The sequence below is a fragment of the Canis lupus genome, chromosome 27, assembly GCF_003254725.2.
Source record: "Canis lupus dingo isolate Sandy chromosome 27, ASM325472v2, whole genome shotgun sequence".
NCBI classification, from domain to species: Eukaryota; Metazoa; Chordata; class Mammalia; order Carnivora; family Canidae; genus Canis; species Canis lupus.
The window spans coordinates 16219377-16238702 of record NC_064269.1 but is presented as its reverse complement, the minus strand read 5'-3'; the positions used below and the strand labels follow the sequence as shown (position 1 = coordinate 16238702).

General features: G+C 35.6%; 1 protein-coding gene across 10 annotated transcripts in view; it reads left to right on the top strand.

Moving 5' to 3' along the window:
* The window catches only part of DNM1L (dynamin 1 like), a 51768-nt gene that overhangs the window by 30488 nt on the left and 1954 nt on the right, over positions 1 to 19326 (top strand). For 4 of the 10 annotated variants that reach the window (XM_025455567.3, XM_049102283.1, XM_049102290.1 and 1 more), the window contains 15 exons: positions 1313 to 1399; positions 3401 to 3563; positions 4587 to 4707; positions 6396 to 6527; positions 7501 to 7707; positions 10560 to 10680; positions 10899 to 11054; positions 11301 to 11390; positions 13009 to 13101; positions 15469 to 15525; positions 16430 to 16507; positions 16827 to 16859; positions 18492 to 18668; positions 18835 to 18944; positions 19074 to 19233. In XM_025455567.3, the coding sequence (XP_025311352.1) occupies positions 1313 to 1399; positions 3401 to 3563; positions 4587 to 4707; positions 6396 to 6527; positions 7501 to 7707; positions 10560 to 10680; positions 10899 to 11054; positions 11301 to 11390; positions 13009 to 13101; positions 15469 to 15525; positions 16430 to 16507; positions 16827 to 16859; positions 18492 to 18668; positions 18835 to 18944; positions 19074 to 19233 (1785 nt within the window). The remainder of the gene's footprint in view (positions 1 to 1312; positions 1400 to 3400; positions 3564 to 4586; positions 4708 to 6395; positions 6528 to 7500; positions 7708 to 10559; positions 10681 to 10898; positions 11055 to 11300; positions 11391 to 13008; positions 13102 to 15468; positions 15526 to 16429; positions 16508 to 16826; positions 16860 to 18491; positions 18669 to 18834; positions 18945 to 19073; positions 19234 to 19326) is intronic. The other 6 variants (XM_049102285.1, XM_049102287.1, XM_049102282.1 and 3 more) reach the window with 3 other exon arrangements.

Below are 19326 nucleotides of genomic sequence, written 5' to 3'. Positions count from 1 at the left end.
TGAATTCTCCTGCATCCCTATGGATTTACTGAATTTAGGAATTGGTGGTAATTTCACATAGGGCTAGAATTGAGTGGATGTGACTAGTGTTTCAGAAAGTTTTAGTTACATTAAACTGAATGTCATGAAAGATAGTCTGTATACCAACAAGATGTTTAATTTATGGTGGGGATGTGATATACTTACCTAGCAGGTTTTCTTACCCACAGTGTCCAAAGGATGAGAAGTCCCCTACCCCCAAATCTGTGAAAAGTCTCTTCTTTCCTAAGTCATATTTGTAATGAAGTAAATACTTTGATCTTATGTAAGTAATTTTATATGTACAAATATCTAAATGATTTCATATGCCTAACATAAGACCCTGAAGGATTTAAAATATCTGTGAGATTGGAATTATAGAAGCAGTTGAGCAAAGCTTTGTATTAAACATGATAAGGGAATGCCTAAGAAGCACACAACCTAGGTAGGTATGCTGAATATCAGCATATGACTTTGAACACTGGTGTATTTGAGGTAGAAAAGTAGTTTGGAGTAACCCAATATATCTCAAAGTAAAGGATGTTCCAAAAAAGCTTTCTGGGAAGTTAGAATTTTCAATGGATTAATGAAAGAAGATAGAAAGTAGGTAAGAGAAAAGGACATTTAAGGGCATGTGCAAAGACAAGTTATGCATATTTTCTGTGTGCCCTTTAACTTGTAGCTGGCTCAGCTTCAAAATTTTTAGAGGGCTAGTGGTGAAGAGAAGGCAGTCTGTATAATAAATAATCTCAGTCCAGGGGAGAGAAAATAGAGGTTATCTCTCATTATCCGGATTCTTACTACTTGAATTCAGGGATCTGAAGATTTAGGTAAATTTTCTGAAGAATCTCTTAAAATACACACTCTTGCTACTTGATAGTCAAAGATTAGGAACCAAGTTGAAATGGATAACTTGTTTGCCCATGCCTCACTGTCTACTCAACCTCATAAATTTGGATAGTGATACAGTTTTCTTTAGTTCAGCACTAAGTCTATTAAACATATTTAAGAAGTTGTATCTGTTCAGAATCAAGAGACAAGAATGTAAAATAATGCAGGGGAAATAAATTTTTGTATATCGATGTTACAGAATTGGATAAGATTATCACCTGCTATATTGGCTGGCTGCCTTACTTGATGTGTTTCCTCAGGTTTTGATTGTTTAAGTGTTCATAGTTTAATTCATACTTAAAAGCATCTAATGTCTATCTGCTTGAAGTGAGGTATACTTTAGCAATTTATATTTCACTGAAATTTTAATGTGATTTTAATATATTTTAAAACTTATTTTTAGGGAGTAAGCCCTGAGCCAATTCATCTTAAGATTTTTTCACCCAATGTTGTCAATCTGACACTTGTGGATTTGCCAGGAATGACCAAGGTAAAGATTAGTTGTTACTCATTGTGGATTTGGTCATATTTGTTTTCAATTGTGGTCGTTTTTGCTTGACCTTATGAGAATAATCAGCTTCCCCCCCCCCCCCCCCCAGTTGATCTATTAGCAGCATTGAATATAGTCCAGCCCTCCCTTCTCATTGAAATATTTTCTTTACTTGGTTTCCAGGATACCATACTCTGCAGGTTTCTCTCCAGTCTTACTGGCCACTCCTTCTCTGTCTCTTTTGCTGGTTTCTTATCTTCCCAGTGTTTCCACAGTGAGTGCCCAGAGCTATTTTTAGACCTCTTGTCAGTTGGGTACGCTACCCTCCCCGCCACACCATTGATTTCATCCAAACTATGGCTTTAAATATATGAATGTCTGTATGCTGACAGCATTTAAACATCTCCAGACTTGTATATCCCAACTCTCTATTTGGCACGTACACTGAAGTGTCTAATAGGCAAACTTTATGTGTCTCATGCTAAATTTCTTACCTATTCCCTCAATCTTACTTAATACTTCTGTAGTCTCCACCACCTCAATAAATGGCAACTTTCTTCTTTCTTAGGCCAAAAAGTTTGTAGTCATCCTTGACATGACACGTTTTATTCCACACCCTACTTTCTCAGAAGATCCTTTTGGTTTTCTTTTCTTTTTTTTCTTAATATTTTTATTTATTTTTTCATGATAGACATAGAGAGAGAGGCAGAGACATAGGCAAAGGGAGAAGCAGGCTCCGTGCAGGGAGCCCGATGTGGGACTCGATCCCCGGACTCCAGGATCACACCCTGGGCGAAAGGAAGGCGCTGAACCACTGAGCCACCCAGGGATCCCCTCCTTTTGGTTTTCCTTACATTTAAAATCTATCCAGAACTCCATTTTATCTTACAAATTTGTAGCTACCGTCCTGATCTAGCCACTATCCTATCAGCTGGATTACTACAATAGCCCTCCTAATAGGTCTTCCTCATAATTTTATTCTTAAGCAGCCAGAATGATGCTATTAAGGTGGAAATTAGATTATGTCATTCCTTGGCTCAAAATCTCCAGTGGGTTTTCTTTTTTTTTTTTTTTTTTTTTAATTTTTATTTATTTATGATAGTCACAGAGAGAGAGAGAGAGAGGCAGAGACACAGGCAGAGGGAGAAGCAGGCTCCATGCACCGGGAGCCTGACGTGGGATTCGATCCTGGGTCTCCAGGATCGCGCCCTGGGCCAAAGGCAGGCGCTAAACCACTGCGCCACCCAGGGATCCCTCCAGTGGGTTTTCATTTCATTCACAATAAAAGCTTAAGTTCTTAAAAGTGATTTAAAATATCCCTGTTATTCTAACTCTTTCTGTTCGAGTTTTCTGCCCTTACTATTCATTGTGCTGGAATATTCTTCCCTCAGATATCTGCATGTACTTCTCCCTTATCTCCTTTAGTTTCTGCTCATTCTCTTAAATGTCATTATCTGAGTGACTTTTTCCCTCATTTCTCTTTTTAAAAGCATAATCCTAAAGTAATTATTTAAAAGTATAACCTTATCTGATCACTCCCTAGCTCCTTGTTCTGCTAATGTTTTCCATAGCTCTGCCACCACCTAGATACTATATATATGTATTTGCTTATTAGCTACTTCTCATCACTAAAATATAAACTTAATGAAGACAGGAATCTTGGTCTTTTTTTTTTTTTTTTTTTTAATCACTACTGTGACATCTGATGTATAACAGTGCCTGAATTATAGTAGGTTGCCAATAAATACTTGCTAATTGAATGAACGAATGGATTTGCTTCTGGGCATTGACCAATCCTTTACACGTAAACTTTTGATATTTGCAAGAAATATGTTTTGAGACTTTAATACTACCAAATTCATATATAATGCTAGTACTATATACGTTCTTCATTTTAACTATCTGTGAATGGAGTAATACCTATATTCTGTAGATTAAATTGGCGGGGGGGAAGCTGAGTTGATTTTTATTATTAGTTCCTTGCTCATCTGTTCGGTTCAGGTGCCTGTAGGTGATCAACCTAAGGATATCGAGCTTCAGATCAGAGAGCTCATTCTTCGGTTCATCAGTAATCCAAATTCCATCATCCTTGCTGTCACTGCTGCTAATACAGATATGGCAACATCAGAGGCACTTAAGATTTCAAGAGAGGTAGATCCAGATGGTAAGGACAGATATTAATATTTAATGAGATCCTTGATTAACAGTGGTAAATCTACCCTCAAGAAAGGAGTATTAATTTTTAAAAGTAATTTCTCTAGCTATAAATAAAGATTTAAAAAATAATGCGTTCCTATTTTGCTTATAATTACAAATAGAAATTCTGATGGAAATTAAACTTTAATGGGTTAGTTGCTATATAGACAAGGCAAAAGCACTTGACATAATATCCATATTTGTAATGGTTGCCTAATGATTTTAAAATTATAAGATGGTTTTGTAAAGAGGACTTGTTTTGTATAAATAAAATGATTTAGATTTTTAAATGGTTGACTTCTAATTTTTTTTTTTTTTTTTTTTTTTTTTTTTTTATTTATGATAGTCACAGAGAGAGAGAGAGAGAGGCAGAGACACAGACAGAGGGAGAAGCAGGCTCCATGCACTGGGAGCCTGATGTGGGATTCGATCCCGGGTCTCCAGGATTGTGCCCTGGGCCAAAGGCAGGCGCCAAACCGCTGCGCCACCCAGGGATCCCAAATGGTTGACTTCTAAGAATTATTAACTCTCATAATCATTGTGATGATTGTGTTACCTACATTCTGCAGAGGTAGAAAACATTTAGACAGGGCAGAGGAAATTCTTAGAAATAAAGGTAAAATCCTTTTAAGAAGCATTTATAACTTTAAGGATTATGTTTGTAAGTCCTATTTTAGTTCATACTGTGGGTCAGTGTATGATATTTGACTAATGCTGTGGTGTGCATTTCTTTATATAAAATGGCAGCTTGCAGGGATTAGTTATTATTGCTGCTAATAAATGTAGCTTTGCTTCATACAGGAGCACCCAGGTACCCCTATAATTAGTTTTTAAAAAGTATTTGTAAGCAAAGGTCAGAAAAGCATTACTAAAATGACAGAGATAATGTTAAGGAGGGATTAATAGATGAGGATTTTTCCTTATTAATACCTAATAGCTTTATTTAATGGATCATTTTCTTCTTTTGTTTTTTGTTTTTTGCATTTACCAGGTCGCAGAACCTTAGCTGTAATCACTAAACTTGACCTCATGGATGCGGGTACTGATGCCATGGATGTATTGATGGGAAGGGTTATACCAGTCAAACTTGGAATAATTGGAGTAGTTAACAGGTTAGCAATCAAGAATGGGATAAGAATTGCAGCATTCCCATTTCAAAGGAAATCTGAATTTTATTTTTATTTTTTTAAAAGAGTTTATTTATTTATTTGACACAGAGAAAGAGCACAAGCAGGGGGAGTGGCAGGCAGAGGAAGAGAGAGAAGCAGGCTTTCCATTGAACAGGGACCCTGGGATCATGACCTGAACCGAAGGCAGATGCTTAACCGACTGAGTCACCCAGGCGCCCGCAAATCTGAATTTTAAAAAGCAGTTTAAAATGTGATATTATCCCTCTTTTTCCCTTTTATATAATCTTGGTATTGCTAGGAATTTATTACTCTGAAGAGAGGAGAGAGATTCACGAAAGCCTCCTATGGGTATTTGTAATGGAAAGTGTTTTTAAAGTAAGCAGTCCATAAAATGGAAGAAAATTTAATAGCCAGGCTTGAAAAATTTCTGCCTATTATGTTATATATGAGGAGTGCACTGGAAGAGAAAAAAAAAAGTATTATTTAGTTTGTACACATTCGAGACAGAGTCTGTAATAAGGTGGTAGGATTTTAATAAACTGGTTTAACACCTCTCGTATTAGTGATCCTTTTTAATTACCAGAATGACTTGGAGAAATTTTATTAAAGGTATCCTAATCATAAATAGCTGGTATTAAAAATTATAGAAAAGAAACTCCTGTTGAGTGTCTAATTATATTTTAGATCCTCTTCTGTTAGCAGTTTCCAAATGGTAGCTCTTTGAATCCTTATAACATCTTTGTGAGGGTAGGGGATGATGTTTATTTTATAATCAGAAGACTCAAGCTATACATCCACCAAACGCACAGTGAAAGATTTCAAATGAAGATCTTTAGTCCAAAGCCTTTATAAAGTAGGAAGCATTGAAATGAACATGAGATCTGGGTTCTACTCCTGCTTTGTCCATAAACTAGATATGTAATGTGGATTTAAATTTTTTAAAGATTTATTTATTTGTTTGAAAGAGGAAGAGGGAGACTGAGATCATGAGTCTGAGCCAAAGTCAGACAGACACTTAACCAACTGAGCTACCCAGATACCCCTTTAATGTGGATTTAAATGCCAGCTAACATCTTTAAATCTCAGGCCTTTTAAAATGAAACTGTTTTTACTAAAGTGATACCCAGGGTCCATTACAATTAAGTTGTCTGCTTTGTATGTCCTATCTTATCCATAGTTTGGCTTTTTTTTTTTTTTTAATCTGCCCCCTCCCATTTCATGGCGTAAGACTTGCATCTATAAATGACTGCTCTTGAAGTTAATTATTTTTGATAGAAATTAGATACCTGTATATGGATAAAATATACTACTGGTTATCATATTTATACTTTTTTTTCACTTGTCTACCCTGTTACTTCAGACTGCTGCTTTTGGCAGTAGTTAATGGTAACAGTGAGGCCTAAACTATTCAGGTATTACTTACAAGTCACAGGTTGAATCTCGGTGGAAGTATTTAACATGTGATCTTGTGTAGGTTAATGTCCCTGGGCATCAATTCCTGTGCTGTAAAATGGGATAATACCTACTGCAAGAATTACTGCAAAAATTAGATAACACAATCCATATCAGGCATTACTAAGCAATGTCTGGTGCTACTACCATCATCATCTAAGGTATGTAGAGGACCACAATTGACTTTAGTTAAACAGTTTGTTATTTTTCAACCTTAGGAGCCAACTAGACATTAACAATAAGAAGAGTGTAACTGATTCAATCCGTGATGAATATGCTTTCCTTCAAAAGAAATACCCATCTCTGGCTAACAGAAATGGAACAAAGTATCTTGCTAGGACTTTAAACAGGTAACGTTTTTACTCTTGGAAAATATGGTCTTTTGGTTTGGCAATAGGTGTCTGTGAGCTCTCATTTTTAGTTCCTTTTCATAACATTTTTGTGTGTACAGTTTCATGTTTTGTTTCTTGTACAGTAGGTTCTTGTAATGTAGATAGATGTCTTTCTGTTCAGGTGACTGGCATTAAATTATGTAGTCTAGGAGTGCTCAAGGGAATTTTAAAATGTCTTAATTATGAAGTTCTTGACAGTCTACTCTTTTGATAATAGAACTAAATAGCAGATGACTAATTTCCCCTTGGGGTTTCAGGAACTAAATTAAAATGCCTATTTTTTACATAACCAATTGTTATTTTCGGATGTCTTCTGTTCTTATCCATAAAAAGAATTTAAAGTATATACCTTGAATCCTTAATACCCACTGATGGTAGAGGGACTGGAAAAGCTTTCTAGATGATTTGTAAATGACTGAAATGAAAGTTGTTTTCTCTTACTTTTGTCGTATTCCTTAAATAAAGGCTCATGGACTTGGATCTTAATAAGTTGGGGTTGAAGGCAAATTTAAAAAGTGTTGACTAAGTTCTTTGTTCGTGTTCAACCCATCAAATTGTAGCGATTGCTAGAGAGCCAGATATAAATTGAAAAAATTATTTTTATATTAATTACAATTACCTCATAGAAAGTAAGCTACTCAGTATAATTCTATCTACATAATTTTGATTTCTGACTTCTGTTTTACTGTGGATACTCAGCACAGTGAAAATGATTACTTAGTCTGAAAAATGTAAAAAGTGTGGGCTCAAGTATCATCGTGTCTTTTTTTCACACTAAGCATTTACTTCCAGCCTAATATTGCTTTATTTCCTGCCAGGACAAATTATTTGACAGCTTTTACCATTATTGGCACATTAAAAATTTGACCTGTTTGGGTCTTCAGAATACACAGCTTTACTGTAAGAATCCTTTCTTTCTGACCTTTGTTAGGTTACTGATGCATCACATCAGAGATTGCTTACCAGAGCTGAAAACCAGGATAAATGTTCTAGCTGCCCAGTATCAGTCTCTCCTCAATAGCTATGGTGAGCCGGTCGACGATAAAAGTGCTACTCTGCTCCAGCTTATCACCAAATTCGCCACAGAATATTGTAACACTATTGAAGGAACTGCAAAATATATTGAAACTTCAGAGCTGTAAGTAAAACATTTCTCTATGGGTTTGCTTATCTGAAATGCTGGGTTACTTTTGCTTTTGTAACAGTGACTTTAACTCTGAGATTTTCTGATCATGATTTGTTATTTGCAGAATAGTGTTTTGCAGAAATAATAGGATGCTGTCTGACATATGTGTTAAAATGCTTTGTAAACTAGGTAAAGCACAGTAAATTTGTTTTTTTTTTTAGACAAGACTTTGATAAGCATTTAAATATAATTGATAATTTAACTTTTTTTTTTTTTTGATAATTTAACTTTTTAAATATTTGTCTCTTTAATAGACACACTGATTTTTCATGGGGAAAAAAAAAGAAAATGCAGACAAAAAGAACAGAAGGACAAAATGACTTAATTCCACTATCCAGAAATAATCCCTGCTAATTTTGGCACGAACTTAGACGTTTTTCAATGCAATGATAAAATATTATAAATGCCTGTATTACACATCTTCAAAAATCAGATCAAAACACTATCATGCTGTTTTGGAATCATTCCTTTAAATCATTGTGTCACAAACAACTAATATTAATTGTACATTTCTATTACCAGTCTTAAAATTTACATAGTATTTTGCTTTTTAGATACACCCTAATGTCTTGAACCAGTACCCTACTACTGATAGTTTCATTTAAATATAAACAGTGTTTTGATCGACTATTTTGGGGGCATGAATCTGAGTAAACCCTTAGGCTAAATTCTTAGGATGGAATTACTATATCAAAGGGAGAACATCCTAAAAATCCCTTCCTGTTGCCATACTGTTAGTGGATTATATTGTTTTACTGTTAGCAATATGTAAGAATGTTCATTTATCTGAACTCTCACTTAAAAAAAAATTTTTAATTTTGAAATAATTATAGACTTTCAGGAAGTTGCGAATAAATATGCCTTCCTAGGTCCTGTTAATCTTTCACCCCATCTTCCCTAGTGTTGACATCTTGCATAACTGTAGTACAGAAACAAAATGAGAAAATGGACCAAGGGTACAGCCCACAGAGCTTATTCAGATTTTACCACTTGTGAAATTATACACACATTGGTATGTGTATTCTGTGTACTTTTGTGTGACACAGGTGGCCTGTTATGTGAGTTAATTCTGTAAAGACAGTATTTAACTAATTACTAATTAATTGGTGAATGGTTAGTCATATTATAATATATATAATATTAATATATAATATTATATATATTATATATATAAACATATGGCATATTGAGGGGAAATACAGATTACTAAGATGAGCCTTTGAAGCACTTAGTGGGTAAGGTAGAATAAGATAACACAAGGCATGATTCAGTGGCAAACAGGTGTATAATCAAGTATTTTTATTTAAATACTTATTTAATATACTGCATATCTGGAAAAGTGCTTATATATGGGGAATTTTTTTTATATGGGGAATTTTATAAGTAGTTAATAAAGCAGATATCTGTGTAATCATTTAAGCCTTAAAACATTGAGGAGAGATCATTTACATTTCTCTGAGAGACTGGGTAAGTGCCATAGTTAAGAATGTGTTCAGGTTGGGCTCTGAATAGGATATAGGGAAGCAATAAGTAGAAGAGTGTTTTAGGCTTTGGGACAGCAAAGAATAATGCAAAAGGTGTATTTGGGGAATGGCATGTACGGTGGCAGGACATAGCAGGCAGTTAGGCAGCAAAGGCATCTGAGAACAAGATTGTGGAAAGTCAGGTATCTTCAGAATTTAGAGAACTTCCTGCCATAGAAAATAAAACACTTTCAGTCAGAGGAGTACCCATTTTAGAAGGATAATTTTAATCATTATGGAAAATTATTTGGAGAAAGGATCGGTTGGAGGCAAATGGATAATTTAACCATTTTTAAGTGTGGTTTAATAGCATTTGGTTACAGTCACAATATTGTCTAAGCATCAGATGGTGTCTATTTCTAAAATTTTCATCACCCCAACAGAAACTCTGTATTTCTTTGTTCCCTCCTCCTCCAGTCTCTGGTAACCTCTAATTTACTTTCTGTCTCTATGAATTTGCTAATTCTAGATATTTTATATGAGGGGAATCATATAATCTTTGTCTTTTGTGTCTGGCTTATTTCACTTAACATAATGTAGGTTGGTACCTTCTGCTTAGACAACGGTAAGAAAGTAGTGGATAGTAGAGATTTAATTTGTTTAAGGCAGAAGAAAACTGTAGCCCATCGGCCAAGAAGGATTTTTACATTTTTAAATGGTTGAAAAATATTCAAAGAATATTTCATGACATGTTAAGATCCAAATTTTAGTGTGCATAAGTTTTACTGGAACACAGCTACGCTTATTTGTTTGTATTTTTGTCTATAGCTGCTTTTGTGCTCAGTAGTTGAATGGAGTTGTCGTGGCAGGGACCATATGGCCTGAAAAGCCTAAACTATTTACTATCTGGCCCTTTACAGGAAAAGTTTGCCTATCTTTTCTCTAAATTGTGAATAAACAGAAATAAACAAGATATCATTTCTTGTCTTTTAAAAAGCTCATAGTCAAGGAAACTAAGGGCAGAGAAAAGATGTTTAATAGTTCTTAGTTACCTAATGTTTTTGGACAGACCATTATTCTGTATGTGTGTCTGTGTGCATGCAAACAAATACATACATGTGATGGATGCCTTTTGTGGAATGACTCTTCTTCATTAAAAGAAAAAAATTACAGAAACTGGTTCATAATGGAGTTGAGAACACATGGAAATGATCTAAAAGTAATTGCTTATCTGAGACTTTATCAGACAATAAGACCTTAAAAGCTTATAGAAAGGCTTCTGACTTGTAGCTTCTTTCCCTTTTAATAATAATAGAAACCATATACTTCATTGCCTTTCAGATGCGGTGGTGCTAGGATATGTTATATTTTCCATGAGACTTTTGGGCGAACTTTAGAATCTGTTGACCCACTAGGTGGCCTTAACACCATTGACATTTTGACTGCCATTAGAAATGCTACTGTGAGTATGCTCAACTTTTAGAAATTTTTTAAAAAGTTAAGGATTTATTATAATTTTTAACCCATTAGCTATATCTTTAAAGGAATTGTATTTTTGCCCTCATACTTAATATCAGGAAGCACTTTTCATGAAAAATACCAAAAAACATGATTTATTTTAACTTAGGGAAGAATTAAAATTTAATATAGCTATAATAAGAGCTCAAAAAATTTTTTTAGGGTCCTCGTCCTGCTTTGTTTGTGCCTGAAGTTTCATTTGAGCTATTGGTCAAGCGGCAAATCAAACGTCTGGAAGAACCCAGCCTGCGTTGTGTGGAACTGGTTCATGAGGAAATGCAAAGGATTATTCAGCACTGTAGTAATTATAGTACACAGGTAACTGAGAAATGTAACGTGTCAGATTAAGTAGTAAAAGACGGGAAGTGGTGGTTTTGTGGATTGGGAGGAAGTATGTAAGATGGGCTAAAAATAAGTTAAAAATCTGCATTTTTCTGTATCTGAAAGTGATTTGAAGTGTAATGCTATATGTTGCTTAAAATCTAATTCAGTATTTTGGTGATTATTTAATTTTCCTTTAAACAAAGTAGACTGTTAAATTTTTCTTTCTTCTATCATTTATAGGAATTGTTGCGGTTTCCTAAACTTCATGATGCCATAGTTGAAGTAGTGACTTGTCTTCTTCGTAAGCGGTTACCTGTTACAAATGAAATGGTGAGCTGCTATTTTCACAAATCATCATGGTAACCACTAAAGAAATTTTTTTGTATAGCAATAGGAGTACTTTAGAGTTTAAGCCATGTTTTCCAGTGTATTGGGAAGAAAAAGAAGTAAACTTCACTCTTATTTCAAAGGACACAAGTAATTCTGGCATGAAGTATAGTTTTCTTCATATTTTAATCACTGTTAGCCTACAGCTCTAGGTTTTCATAAGAATGGAGTTAAGTGTTGACGATTGTGATTAGCTTTGCTATACTATATAGCACCACTGATCTAATGGAAAATTAGTTTAATAATCAGGCCCGGTAAACTGAGCTTTTATATGGCAAACTATTTTAGCTCTAGTACATCAGGGTAATTTGGCCACTTGTAGTTTGCTTGTTTGATGATGCAACACTGTAATATCATGGTTGCTTGCTGCTCTTTTCTGGGTTACTGCTATCCTTAAAAATGCTGAAATTGGCAAAAATAGGGGATAAGCATTTGAAATCGCCTTATGTCTCTATTTGTTGGCTGGGTGTTTTGTTTCCCTTTCTGGTCATTAGAAGTGCATTTGGATCCTTGGCTCAGGATGGTGGCGAGTCCCCATGGAGGTTTACAAAGAGTACAAAACCATCCCTGGAAGTACAGAATGTGAGCGCTGCTGTTTGGCGGTTTCCCTAGCGAGTGGAACCCCCAGACTGAGAGGAGCAGGATATGGTTAGCCTGATCTCAGTGTCTACCCAGTGACAGCACAGAATCATTGGAATTTTATTTGAATAGATGCTTTTCACCTTGGTTCTTGATGTTTTAGTACTCATCTAATACCCAATTTGTTAAGGCAGACAGCTGAAGGAGTTAATCTCTCTGCAATGCTGGGGAAATTAATTTCAACTTTCCTTTTTGATTATTATCCTGTTTTGATTATTGTTATTAGGATTTCAGACCACATACAATATTTAAACTGTGTGTCTAAGGCTAATCAGTCATTATCTCAGGTCTTTCAATGTATCCTTTACTCAAAGTTAACAGCTTTTATATCTGATTATGAAATGTTTTCTTATTGAAACTGAACTGAAACTTTGAAATGGATTAGCAGGTCATCTGAGGTTTTATTATTTTTAAAAGATTTTATTTATTCATGAGAGATACAGAGAGGCAGAGACAGAGGCAGAGGGAGAAGCAGGGTCCCCCCTGAAGGGAGCCCGATGTGGGACTGGAACCCAGGACCCCAGGATCATGACCAGAGCCAAAGGCAGATGCTCAACCACTGAGCTGCCCGGGTGCCCCTGAACCTGAGTTTAGTAGCAAAATTATGTAAAGTCTTGGAACTTTAGGTTTGCATCAGGGAATTTTTTTTTCCTCTAGCAAAGTACTTCTAACTACCTTAAGGTCACTTCCTCCCCTCCCTCTAAAGGGGGAAATGCATTCTTAGATGCTGAGATGTAAATTATTCAAAAGATAGAGCAAATTATATGGCATAACATGTATCAGTTGGGAGTATAATTATTGACTATTAATTTAGGCATCAGTTTCCCATACTGTCTTTTTAAAAACTGTTTACTAAGTTTTGTTTCCTAAAGTAGTTAGATCGCTGTATTTTTGTATACAGTCTAATTTTGTTTTTTTCTAGGTCCATAACTTAGTGGCGATTGAATTGGCTTATATCAACACAAAACATCCAGACTTTGCTGATGCATGTGGGCTAATGAACAATAATATAGAGGTAAATACCATTTGAATTGTCTCTTTAGAGAGAAAAAATCTGTTGTAAATCAGTTGTATCAAATTTACCAAGCATGGGATAACTATAAAACATACATAGGCTACGTCATTTATTGTCTGTCATATCCCAGGAAGTATGATAGCATTACACTGTTACATAAATTTAATTGTCAAAACCACCTGGAGGCATTTTTCTCATTTTCTGTTTACACAATTGTAATTCAGAGGGGACCTGGGATTCACTGATTTAGTGTTGAAGGACTGCCTGCCTGCTCCCTTTCAGTAACTGTTGTAGTTTATTCAGGTTGAAGAGTGCAAAACTAAGTGTGTTTAAAATAGTTTTCATTTGGCTCTGAAAGCTGGGAAGGAAACATTCCAAGAATCACCTAAGTTAATTAATAGTAAATTTTCATCAGTGCTGGGGTGGTTGCATTTCATAGCTCTTTTTTTTCCCCATTTGAGTTGAATGTTGCAAGTTGTTTAAGATCTCACACAGAGCCAAGGCTAGTGGATAAAGCAATTTATCCAGATGCTGTTTTTTTCTTTCTTGGCTACTTTTATCCAAGAACAGTAAATTTTTCTGCTTACTCGTTAATCCAGTAAGACCTTAAGAGTCCTCTTCTTTATAAAATTTCCTTTTATGCATATGGATGGACAGAAAATTCTAAGCATGTAATTTGGAAACTGGAAGGGACCCTGGGTCATCGGCTTCAGTCTTGGTTAAACAGATGAGGAGTCTGAGGCCCACAGATGGTAACAGTATTTTTTTAGTGCTTATTTTGCTGGGCACTGTTGGTGGAAACAAGCACCTTCTCTTTGTAACAGGTATAGGGAACTATTTTATAGCTATTTAGCAGAGGTGACTCAGTGTCAGAAAAGAAAAATTCAAAATGGACACTTTAAAGCACTTGGAAAGGGCACTGGGTAACCATTATGTAAAAATTAGCATGTAGACACTTAGAATAAAGATTTAGTTCTTGTAACACTGAAACCTCCTTCAATGGAAAACTAATGTATGGGACTTTGTGATACTGACAAGGTCATTTATGATGATTTCAGCTAAGTTTTTTTTTGTTTTTTTTTTTTAACAAATGAGCATGTCCCTGTTTTTAATGATTCATGACAAAGAACATTATTTGGATATTCTTAGTAATCTTTACAACAGCCTTTTAAGGTTAGATAATGTTAACAGACTACAAAACTGAGGGCTTAGAAAGAGTTGGTAACCTGTCCAGTTAACAAAGTTAAATAAACCAGGACCATTGTCCAGGGCCAGCTGAGGTCATAACTGGTTGGTAATGGACTAGGATGAGAATTTCTGGGCTTTAGATTTTCCTGTTTTGCTTTGTGTCCTGTCCCTCTTCAATATGTACAATATGTAACAACCTTATTCTGAAGGTTGTTAAATCCCCATATTTTTCTTGTCTGCTCTATTTTTTTTTTTATCACTGGATTCTCCCCATGAGAAAAATGAAAATCAGCCAAGTATCTGTCAAAAGAAAATCTTAAGTATAAAAGAAGATCACAGTGGAAGCTTTGTTAACGTCTTTTTTGCAGGTTTGAGAGTGCTCATAAAATGGTTGCTCCTTAGGAGCAATTTTGACTTTATTTAACCTAAATGCTTTCCTAGGTCTTTGTCACTCCCTGGGAAAGAGCTGTGAACACCTCCATCTTTCTGTTTTCACTCTTGCACCGGTCATGGTGCTTGACATACAGTAGGTGTTCACTACCTGTTGATTTGAACTTACCACTTTCTTAAGCTTTGTAACAGTTACCTGATATTAGCAAGTTAGAAGAGTGGGTGGTCATTCTGTTAAATTAGGTTTTTCTCTACTTTTATTCTGGGAGAGTTTAGAATAAAGGAAATGGAACATCCTGAAAGGATAACCTCTACCACAGTATTCAGGGTTTTGTGGGTGGGAATTGTGTGAATTTAACACAGAGGTGTGCAGGGTAGAGTGATTTTTAAAGGCTTACGTTTTCTGTCATTTGTGCGCTTAGAAGATTCCGCATGGTGTGCTGAAGGCTTATGCACACGTTTATGTGGGGACAGCTGAAACCATGGACGCCTAGTGGGAAAGGCAGAGATGTCGGCCCATTGCCCCTCAATTGAGAATCCCTGGTACAGGGAGCCACTATAACTGACGTTATATTGTATCCTTCAGGTGTGTTGGGCAGAAAAAAAGATTGAGAAGCATTGGGTTAAATGATTTGTTTGTTTTAAAATAAAATTGTGGCATGAGTCCCAACAGTGAGAGGATATACTGTAAGTTATTCCACACTTTTCAATTCAGCTGAACATTTTTTAGTAGGCTTCCATCTCAGTGCTCTGATAATCACTTTGGTTTGGTTTGGTTGTGTTTTATAGGAACAAAGGAGAAACAGGCTAGCAAGAGAATTACCTTCAGCTGTATCACGAGACAAGGTAAAAAAAACAGTATTTTAAAAGTATATTCCCAATATGCAAAGGATTGATTGGTAAGCCTTAATACTACTCAGTTCTAGGAATAGTCTTTTCTTCGTCTCCCTTTACTATTTCAGTGGAACTGTTTCATTGTTTGGGTGAAGATATGCAAGTTTATTTAAAAATAGGTTGAAGTAAAAGATAATGGTATCTTGAAAACATTAGAAAAAATGCTTAAAGGTGAATTTTAAATACCAAGCTTTTATTTATTTTTTAAAAAGATTTATTTTAGAAGAGAGTGACAGTGCACACAAGAGAGGGGGAGCGGGATCAAGGGAGAATGAGAGAGAGAATCTCAAGCAAACTCCAGGCTGAGAAGAGCCCAACACGCGGCTCCATCTCAAGACCCCCAGATCATGACCTGAACTGAAACTGGGAGTAGTCAGAGGCTTAACCAGCTGAGCCACCCAGGCACCCCAAAATATTGAGCTTTTGAAACAAAGCTTATGGTGACTTTATCAACTTTGTAAAATTAGTTGAAATGACTTTACTATAACAAGGCATTTTGGAGAGAAGATAATGTGCACATAATAGGTTTTGGTTTTCTGTAACAGTTGCATAGATTAAAATGTGTGTATACAAATGTGTTATCTTGAATTCTTTACCAGAAAAGATCTTACCAGATTCCAAAAATAAAAATGAAGTTTTTGAATTTGGATTTTTCTTAGATATTCATCTGAAGGTTTTTTAACGAAGGTGACAATAAGAAATACGAATAAGCCATAATTTTCTATCCCATAATTACTTTTATTTCTCATGTTACTTTACTATTTTGATACAGAGAGGAAAAATTTACATTTATAGAACGTTTCTGAATGCACTTTTGGCATCCTTGATTTTCTTTCCCTGCATTTTTTGCCTTTAGTCTTATAAAGTTCCAAGTGCTTTGGCACCTGCCTCCCAGGAGCCCTCCCCTGCTGCTTCTGCTGAGGCTGATGGCAAGGTCTGTTCTGATTCTTAATCTAAGCCTGCATGCCTAGTTGTTTGGTGCAACATAATCATCTGGAGACACCACACTGTACAGTAATAGCAGAACATTAATGTGGGATGTTGTGCTAAGGTTAAATCATTTCATTCTAATAGGAATCTTAAATTATATAACAGCGTATACTTTATAAATTATTGTTGACATGCCTTTGCTTGTAATAAAGATGCACACAAAAATAATTTAAAGAGGAAATTATCCTGCACTTTTGAAATTCAGGCTATTGGTATTTAAATTTTGCTTGTTAAACTGCATGTTTTAACATATCTTTTAACAGTTAATTCAGGACAGCAGAAGAGAAACTAAAAATGTGAGTCTCTTGCTTCAGAATGGAAATGTACCTTTGGTTCTCATTGAAACACTGTCTTCAAAACCATTGGAGAAGCTGTTTGTACCATAGCATCTGCTCCTTGTCTGTGTTCCATTTTTTGTTTCTCTTACCTAACTAACCCTTCTAAGATGGCATTAGTTCTAGTTTTAACATTTCCTTAAATAACAACTACAGGCTTTCTCCTAGTTTTGATTTTAATATTGTGGTAGGGAATTGAGATTCCAGAGATGAAAGTTAATACTTTTGAACATTTCCTCTTTAAAGGCTCTGAGCTCTGTCCAGTACTAATGGATAACCCTCTCCTGCTTTCTTGTGCTTCCATGCGGTTTGCCTTGTCACCCTAAACACGTAGCTTAACATGTGCCTTGGCAGCTTAAGCAAATTCAAAACAGGGACTGCGAGTGCTTGAGACTGTCAATTTTTGATCATCTTTTTTTGGGGAAAATGAAATCATCAATGACTCATTCAGACCCATCCTTATTTCTGGTTTTTCTGTCTTTGGCTCCTTTCCTCACTTAATTGTCCAGATGTAAGGTTCTGAACCTCAAAAGTTTATAAAGGTCTTACCTTCTCTCAGCCCACTGTGCTGAGGATTTATTGCTTTAAGTTTTATTTCACTCCTAGCATTAATCATTCACTGGTGTTTAAAGATACAGTTACTCATTTTAACATTAGTGTATAAATATACTGCCTGTATTGAGCTATGGCATATCTTAACTAGCATATTTGAGGCAATCTGGGCCAGTATTTTGATTCAGAATGATACCCCAAACTGACTTTTGGAAAAATTAAACAGTGATATTACCCCCAAAAGGCTAGTTAACCATTCATCACCCTATAATTGACCCCCAGGTTCTTTTTGTTTTGAAAGCTGATTTTTTTTTTTAACAATTGCCATAACACTCTGTAATATCTTTTTAAGGAGCATCTAAAACTATTCTTAAATGTTGATGAGTTACTGTTTTTTCCATTATCCTAAACATTCTTTCTTGTATAAACTAACAGCTATCCTAGAAAAGAAGCTGCAAAAGTACTTGTGATTACTAGATTTCTTTCCACATTTTAGGCAGCTTCAAAGTCACTGCCAGCCTAAGAATTGTGAGTGTATTCTTGTTTTATTAGTTTTATTCTATGGTATTTTGTTGACCAGTAAAGATGTAAGCCAACTTAGAAAAACTGGAGAGATCATACATAGTTCAATAATGTGTGAGATTACTTTGAAAAAATTAGGCTAAATGGCAGCTGTTTTTCCTTGTGCTTTTAATAAGTACTCTTGTTTTTAAGGGCAGTTTATGCTTTTCCCACAATCTGCTGTTAGAGGGGTTGGAGAAGAGGAAGAATATTAAAGTTAGCAAACGATAAAGAAAAATTAAATCTGTTGGCTGAGGCTTGCAAAGAAATGACAACAAAACCTCTTGTTTATGATAGCTCAGGGTTCCAGTTATAGATGCCACCTACCATCTTTTTCTGACTCTGTTATCTGTCTGAATAGAGGAAATTCCAGATGGATACTGGATGTGTGTTCTCCTTGACTGCTGTCAAAGAAAATGAACTTTAGGTAATGTCAGATATGATACAGCGGGAATAGGTTTTGGAATGTGTTTTTTTCAGGTCGCGGCTGGTGGTGGTGGGGTTGGAGATGGTGGTCAAGAACCAACAACAGGCAACTGGAGAGGAATGCTGAAAACTTCCAAAGCTGAAGAGTTACTAGCTGAGGAAAAATCAAAACCAATTCCAATTATGCCAGCGAGTCCACAAAAAGGCCACGCTGTAAATCTGCTGGATGTGGTAAGCCATGCAAATGGGTGAACACTGCTAAGATAACCAGATTGCTAGGAAAACACTTCAAAAGACAAAAGGAACTGAAAGTCACAAAAACTTCTGGAACTTTTAAATGTTGCTGATTCAAAATGGCACAAAAGTAAAAATTTTTTCTTCCCCTCACTCTGTTTAGCCAGTGCCCGTTGCACGAAAACTATCTGCCCGTGAACAGCGAGATTGTGAGGTCATTGAACGACTCATCAAATCGTATTTTCTTATCGTCAGAAAGAACATTCAGGACAGGTTAGTACTATAGTATGAAATCAGATTAATATTGCTTGATGATTCCATTATCTGTTTTGAAAATACGTGTTTTAAAACTTAGGCTTTTATTCTAAATTAATGGATCATCTGTTGTGTTTTGTTTTGCAGTGTGCCAAAGGCAGTAATGCATTTTTTGGTTAATCATGTGAAAGATACTCTTCAGAGTGAGTTAGTAGGACAGCTGTATAAGTCATCCTTATTGGATGATCTTCTGACTGAATCTGAGGACATGGCACAGCGCAGGAAGGAAGCAGCTGACATGCTAAAGGTACTGTAAAGGGTTTTGAATCGTCACACTTGGGTGGTAGATGTAAACATTACACTGTTAAAAATGCATTCTGATCCTTGGGAGGTCTGTAGT